Source organism: Zootoca vivipara, chromosome 7 (assembly GCF_965207765.1).
Source record: "Zootoca vivipara chromosome 7, rZooViv2.hap1.1, whole genome shotgun sequence".
NCBI classification, from domain to species: domain Eukaryota; kingdom Metazoa; phylum Chordata; class Lepidosauria; order Squamata; family Lacertidae; genus Zootoca; species Zootoca vivipara.
The window spans coordinates 86,171,725-86,179,110 of record NC_142590.1 but is presented as its reverse complement, the minus strand read 5'-3'; the positions used below and the strand labels follow the sequence as shown (position 1 = coordinate 86,179,110).

General features: G+C 42.4%; 1 protein-coding gene across 5 annotated transcripts; it reads left to right on the top strand.

Moving 5' to 3' along the window:
• Positions 1-508: 508 nt before the first annotated feature.
• On the top strand, positions 509-7,005 carry RPS21 (ribosomal protein S21). 5 transcript variants are annotated; one of them, XM_035123935.3, is made up of 6 exons: positions 509-542; positions 2,644-2,740; positions 3,882-3,945; positions 4,982-5,053; positions 6,750-6,805; positions 6,939-7,005. In XM_035123935.3, the coding sequence occupies exons 2-6, from the start codon at positions 2,691-2,693 to the stop codon at positions 6,946-6,948; spliced, it is 252 nt and encodes an 83-aa protein (XP_034979826.1). In that variant the 5' UTR covers positions 509-542; positions 2,644-2,690; the 3' UTR covers positions 6,949-7,005. The 5 variants fall into 5 exon arrangements, with proteins under 5 accessions (XP_034979826.1, XP_060133322.1, XP_088530846.1 ...); XM_060277339.2 differs by having other exon boundaries at positions 2,644-2,864; XM_035123936.3 differs by having other exon boundaries at positions 522-547.
• Positions 7,006-7,386: the final 381 nt, after the last annotated feature.

Below are 7,386 nucleotides of genomic sequence, written 5' to 3'. Positions count from 1 at the left end.
ATCAAGCAGAAGCATTTTGCCTGGCCTGCTCAAAACATTTTTGTTCAGACAAGCCTACCCAGGTACTTAGGAAGTTATTTTAGTCTGTTTTCAGTATTTTAACTTGTGTAGGTTTTTAAAGCACGGTTCTGAATCTTTCTTGATTTTATCATCTTCCTGTAAACCGCTTGGGGTTTTCTTCTCAGTCAAAAGGCGCATTAAATGTTTCGAAATACAATAATATCATTTGCTCCCTTCATTCTCCTCAGCCAGGAGCCTCTCCAAATTCCCGCCTTTTTGCGCACAGCCCCGAAACTCCCCCCCCCCGCAAAGACTCGCCCTGTGTAACCACGCCCATTTTATAACGGCCTCTTCTGGCCCGCCCACTCGAAAGCTGACGTTCTTCACCGCACAGCCCTCCTTAGAAACCTGTGTGCGCGTGACGTTGCCGCGCACGCCTCGTGGTCCTTTGCGCCTGCGCGCTGCCGACGCTGCAGGCTTTGTAGTCGCCTCTGAGTGACGTAGATCTCTCTTTCCGGCCTGGGCTCGCGGCGTGTGAGGAGGTAAGGTGAGGCCTGCTCCATGTTCCCGGGCGGGCGGGCCGGCCGTGATTTATCCCTCGCTGAGGTGGCCGGTTGAAAGCGGGGGGGGGCGTAGTCGGTTGAGCCGATTCCTCCGCCCGCTCCCAGCTTTCCCGCTTCCCGGGGGTCGCCTGCATCTGGGGCTTACAGGGATCCCCGCGGGAAACCCTCGAAATCTGCTGCCAGCAGGCGATCCAGTTCATATTTTTTTTTTGTGCCCCCGAATTGCTAACCTCGGGCTTTCACTTAACCCACCTTGATTTCCGGGCAGCAATAGGTTGTCCGTGGCAATTCAGCTAGTGCAGAATTCAGCGGCCGGCTTGCAAGACGGTGTGAGCATATGACACCGATCTGTGGCCCGACTCTGCATCTATGACCTTTTAAACCGGGGGGGGGGGGGTGTTTGTTACTGCGTTATGCACCTTTGTGTTTTTATATTGTAAACCACCCTGGGATTTGATTATTGTCATGATTCAAGAGGGGTGTTTAATGCATAATGCACACATGCACACCTGTGTCTGCACACACCCACTGTATGGCAGGTGCAATAAATGCAAACAGATTTTAAATATATATATACTCGATTTCAGCTGCAGACTAGCAATTTCAGAATTTCTCTAAACAAATAGGCATGTAGATGAGCAGAGGTGTTACTAGCTTTTTCCTAAAAGCAGAATTTCATAGCGAATTTGCTCTGTAGACATACCCAAGGAATTTTGAGAAAAGAGAAATTAGAGTGGGGCTTTTTTGTGCCTCTTACCTGTGTTGCAGGAAATGAATCCAGGTAGCAGAGCATCTGCTTTGCATGCAGATATCCCAGATTCTATCCCCAGCATATCTGAATAGAGCTGGGAAAGAACCCTGTCTGAAATCCTGCTGCCAACCAGTGTAGGTAGAGCTGAGCTACATAGACTAAAGGTCTGGTGCTGCATAAGGCAGCTCCCTATCCAGAAAGTTAAGAGTGAATTGAGAATTGCAGCCTGAAATGGAGCATTTTTAAAAGCGTAAAACCTGTTCTGTTCAGTTTGCAAACACCCTTGTTTTGAAGTCCGTACAAGGCAATTTCCGGTGCTCTTAATATCTGGCAGGTAGAAAATGTTGCTTTGAGGAGGGGCTGTTCATTTACTTACTTTCTGTTTATTGGAAGTGCAGTAAATGCGCGAATGTGTTTGTTTTCCATCTGTTAATCATTGAACGATATCTTCCACTTAAGTGGGAGATGGAATTGGCTCCTCTCTCCACCCCTCCTCAAGTTCAGTAGAGGTGAGATGACAGTGGGATTTAGGGGAGAGAATGTATTTAGATGAGTCTAGGCTGCCATACAGTGCAGAGTGAGTGTGTAATTCTGAATGTGACCTTTCTTATTCATGGATTATTAATTTACATGTTATGAATGTCTCTTCTGAGTTTTACTAAGAGTAGACCTAACTCTGGCTGTAAAGATAGTAAGTCGCTGTTAAGATAATCTCATCTCTGAAAATTGGAAGGCAGCCTACTCTGACTTAGTTGAGTACCACCTCCCTGATACATTAATTTTGCATTGTTTTCAAGCAAACAGACCCTACTTTGCATTGAAGAGACTTGCTGCTGCAAAAAATGGAAAACGCCCATTGATCATTATAGCATTAGGAATATCATACAACAACAGTTAACTTGAGCATAAAAAATATTGTCCAGTGCTGTATCTGAAGAAGTGTGCATGCACACAAAAGCTTATATCCAGAACAAACTTAGTTGGTCTCTTAAGGTGCTACTGGACAATGTTTTAAATTTTTTTATTTATTTTGACTGCGTCAGACCAACACGGCTACCTACCTGAAAATAAAAAATGTTATAATTTAATATTCTAGGGAAGTGCTTCTGCTTACAACTGAGAGTTTAAATAAAAATAAACACTTCAAAAGAAATATTCCTGCTTCATTAAATTCATGCACACAATGTAGTTTTAAATAGGTGCATAACTGTGATGGGAAGATGCTGGAAGATAAGGACTCTGATAGGTTGCAGAGACTGCTGGTGGGGTGAGGCTATTTCTGTAATTTTCAGTCACTTCAGCATCTGATCTTTTAACATATCTTGTTAGAAATTTCCTGTTGCACGTCACTTGTGGCAAAACCCTAGAAAAACACAATGCAGAACGACGCTGGGGAATTTGTGGATCTCTACGTTCCTCGTAAATGGTGCGTATTAATTTCTCCATGGAAATTACCAGCCTGCCTTGGGCAACTTGAAGAAAGTCATGGCACATTCAGGCATGGGGTTAAACCATGGGGAATTTGTGGATCTCTACGTTCCTCGTAAATGGTGCGTATTAATTTCTCCATGGAAATTACCAGCCTGCCTTGGGCAACTTGAAGAAAGTCATGGCACATTCAGGCATGGGGTTAAACCATGGCTTTAGCCATACAATAACACTCCTTGTGCTCAAGTGCTCCCAACCTGACTTCCTGGCATGACTGGAGGAAGAGCACAGGAGCTTCCGAAGTTCAGTGTGTCATCCAACCTGAGACAAGCTGGTTAATATTAAGTACAGATACTTGAAGCAAGCTAGCTTGATAAACTATAACTTGAAGTTGGACAGTTGTTTCAACTGTCCATAGTTAAGATTGACCACAGTATGTCCAGGTTTGGGTGACATAGCAAGCTGCAGTAATCTTAAACAAAAACAAAAGCTTCCAAACTTGTGCCCGTGCTGATTGTGAGAGCCCAAGGCTCGATGGGGTTCATTCTTAGAATACAAAACTATGATTTACTGATTTGTCAGTTGCTATGTTAGCATGGAGTTGTGGGTTTTTGGGGGGGGAGGGTGTGGGGGTTTAGGTGCCAGGAAGAAACGTTCCTCTTCAACCAAGCCTTTGGCTGATTAACATCTGATAACCTTTTAAACATGATGTCAAATGGGGGTGGTTCTTGGTTCTTTTATATTGTATTTTTACGTTTTGAACCACCCTGCGATCTACAGATGAAGGGTGGTATACAAATTTAATAAACAAGAATAATAAGATTGAGCTATTTGGCTGCTACAGCAGAAAAAAAGATGGGTGCATAGATAGGTGCATGCACCTGTCAGCTCAACTGTAGTAAAGGTAAGGTGGTTACAAGCAGGATTTAAGATACAGAAAGGCCAAGTTGAGGATTCCAGAAAGCTATGCCCAGCCAGGGCTTGAGTTCCATGTTCTGTATTTCAAGAGTGCAGGGTGTGTCCCAGGCATGCCAAGAGTGGGTGCAGCTGCTGTAAGACAATGGTGGTTGTCTTCAGTGCAAGATTTTCTAGCCGTGAACTTTTATATATTTTCATGGGGCTTCCTTTCTTCCCTTCAGCTCTGCTAGCAACCGGATAATTGGTGCTAAAGACCATGCCTCCATCCAGATGAATGTTTGTGAGGTGAGTAAAATATAATTAATTAGAATATACAAGTTGAAAGACGTTAATGGATGTGTTTTCTTTTTGGTACTGAAATTCATTTTAATGAGGCTTGTAACCTGCCACTTGCCTGGGTTGGTGACTTTATGTAAAGAATGCATTCCTAGCTCCAGAGGCCTATGAGCTTATTATGGCTACAGTAGGAAGAAGCCTAAGTATAAAAAGTTGGCTAAGCATTGGTCTAACACAAGGTCGCATGGAGTTGACTGCAGTCACAAAGAGAACCAGTGTTGGTTACAACATGGTGTCCCTGAATAATGTGCAGTTTTCTTTCACTCCTTTCTGCCTTTCAGAATCTGGCCCTGAGTATTAAAAGTTACAGCAGCGTAGCAATAATCACAGTTGCTTCTCTCAGGCTCCTGGGTCCAGAGGGTGTGAGACTGCAGAATTACTTCCTTTGCTAGACTTCCTGCTGCACGTGAAAATAAATTACAGGGGCTGATTCCTGTAGTATTGAGAGAACAGCATTCATGGTCCGAAGGAAGCACATGGGGGGCAGGGTTGGACACACACACACACACAAACCTCAAAGCAGTTTATAAAAAGATAAGGCAATAAAAGCAATGGGTGGGTCACATTCCTTCCCTGCCATGCTTTTGCTTTGGACCCTGGGTGCTGTTGGTCCCATACTGGTTGCTGCGTGACTTTTTTGTTTTTATTCATAAAGGTTAGTATCATCTGTTCTGTTGCTTCCCTTTGTGTTTTAAACAAGTTCCTATTAATTTTTGGATGTATTGTGGATTAATAGAAATGAAAAATTAATCCTTTTGTGGACATGGGGCATGGCTGACATTTGTCCCAGATTTCAATAATCCAGTAAATCTGGGCAAACACATTTTTCGTACAGGCATTTCACCTATTAATTTGCTTTCTGTAAACTCCCTGGTTAGATTTGTAAGGGGTTCACTGTCTATAATTGATATCTTCTACACATTGTGTTTTCCAGTATAACTGCACAAGTTAACATGTTGAAACGCAGTCTTGATTCCCATTTCAGGTTGATAAAGTCACAGGCAGAGTCAATGGCCAATTCAAAACTTACGCAATTTGTGGAGCAATTCGCAGAATGGTAAGTATGTACTTAAAAAGTGGCTTCTCCTCCCCAGTAGTATGATTTCTGTTGTCTTTCCGCAGTGTTTGGCTGTTGTGGGGGGTTGGTCTCACTACATGTTGGGTCTCTGCATTTATATAAACTCCAGTTTGCAATTTAACTTGACATATTTTACCTTTTGAGTAGCAGCTCATTTAAGCTTAAGAGGCTGGGTCTTGGAGTTAATTCTGTTTTAAATAAGGAAATTGTCATCCTCTGGGTTTTGAGAGTAATATAAAGGGGCTCTTTACACTAGTAACATTTAAGCATCCTTTCCCCAGGACTTTCCGTTGCTGGGATACAATGCTAGGCACATTTACTTAGAAGTACCGTAACACACACGGAAATCAATAAATATATTTATGATTGGGCTTTTAGTCTTTCATGTTTAACTCACGAGCCTTGTATGAGGCGTGTATGGAAAACAGATTTGCAAGCGGTATCAAATTCTTAGGGACACAGGTGGCGCTGTGGGTTAAACCACAGAGCCTAGGACGGTTCAAATCCCTGCAATGGGGTGAGCTCCCGTTGCTCGGTCCCAGCTCCTGCCAACCTAGCAGTTCGAAAGCACGTCAAAGTGCAAGTAGATAAATAGGTAAACAGCGTTTCCGTGCGCTGCTCTGGTTCACCAGAAGCAGTTTCATCATGCTGGCCACATGACCCAGAAGCTATATGCCGGCTCCCTCGGCCAATAACGCGAGATGAATGCCCCAACCCCAGAGTCGGTCACGACTGGACCTAATGGTCAGGGTCCCTTTACCTTTACCTATATCAAATTCTTACATGAACTTGTACTAGATTAACATACCGTAAGCAAATATGAACAGAGCTGGATACCACTGCAGGGATTACTGAGTACCATCTTCATGGACTGTTCTGAAGTTCTTCAGTTGTCTCAAAGTATGGTTGATGAATTAACTCACAGCGGCATTCAAGAGTTCTCTGTTCTCTGTGTGTGCAATAATTCTTTGTAAGCTCCCTCTATCAGTAAATGAATAGGCTACCATGAGTAGTTGCTCCTGAAAGAAGCACTCATTCTTTCTATAATACGCACCGTCATTCTGGAATGAATAGTGGACCTTAATTTGAAATCCTCTCAAGACAGTGGGCTACACTACTACTTGGTAATGTAATTCTGTCACAGGGAGGTAAGCAGTATTGAGAACTGATAGTTAGGATAAACTTTGTATCTGAAGAAGTGTGCATGCACACGAAAGCTCATACCAAAAACATAGTTGGTCTCTAAGGTGCTACTGGAAGGAATTTTTTTATTTTGTTTCGACTACAGCAGACCAACACGGCTAACCTACCTGTAACTATATCTTAGGATAGCATTTATTGATCAAACCACATTTGGTTGGCCACAGTGAGAATGGGATACTGGACTAGATGGGCCATTGGCCTAATCCTACTGGTTATTCTCATGTTCTTGTGAACATTAAAAATTGCACCCATTAAAAAATTGTTAACCAGGCTAGTTTTGTGAAAATAGCCTAACCACATTGTGTCCAGTTTATTCATAGTATTAAGTTGTGCATTAAGTTGTGCATACTCGCAGGTAACTGTTTGTAGGAATCGTTGCAATAGAGCATCTCCTTGTTAACTTAAACCGCTGTATGTAGAGCACTTTGAACAGGCCTTTGCCACTCAGTTAAACTTATTTTCTGTGTTTCAGGGGGAATCTGATGACTCAATTCTGCGCCTTGCAAAGAACGATGGTATAATATCCAAGTAAGTTTTGTTGAGTCTCATATCTTTCTCGGGTACTAATGCATTCTCAGTTTGCCAGATTCTTGTGCTGCTTTGTTAAGCTTAATCTGTCACTTAATATGTACGTTTGTAACTGTTTCTTTTCCTTTTCTAGGAATTTCTAAAGCATGACGAAGAAGCATGATGTGAAATTTGTTATAAAATAAAACTGTTGGAAAGCATTTAAAGTTCAGTGTGTCATTTCAGCTCATAACAGGCGGAACTGTTAAAAGAGGCTAATTCTGAAGATTGCAGCATTGTTGATATGGATTACATAGGGCAATTTAAATGGATTATTTTTATATTAAAAAATAGGCTTCTGTTTATGATAGATTGCAACAGTAATACTTACAGCTAAAATAGACCACAGATTCTTAGTCACCAAACTATTGTCCCAGATTCTTAAACTTTACATCATTATTGCCGAGAGATGCGAGATGACGTTTGTATCTCTACTTAGAACTCTAAAACACAGGGATGGAGACCCTGAATACCATCTGCAAAGCTGCTGGTTCTCTCTCCATCCCTGTTCTCACACGTTTTGCCTTCATTTATATGTGGTT

Bases quoted from the DNA above. Each gene is read 5' to 3' on its own strand.
- RPS21 (XM_060277339.2), top strand. From the start codon at position 2,800: ATGGCACATTCAGGCATGGGGTTAAACCATGGGGAATTTGTGGATCTC. The intron at 2,865-3,881 runs GTGCGTATTAAT...TCTTCCCTTCAG, and splicing joins CTCTACGTTCCTCGTAAATG to CTCTGCTAGCAACCGGATAA. The intron at 5,054-6,749 runs GTAAGTATGTAC...TCTGTGTTTCAG, and splicing joins GTGGAGCAATTCGCAGAATG to GGGGAATCTGATGACTCAAT.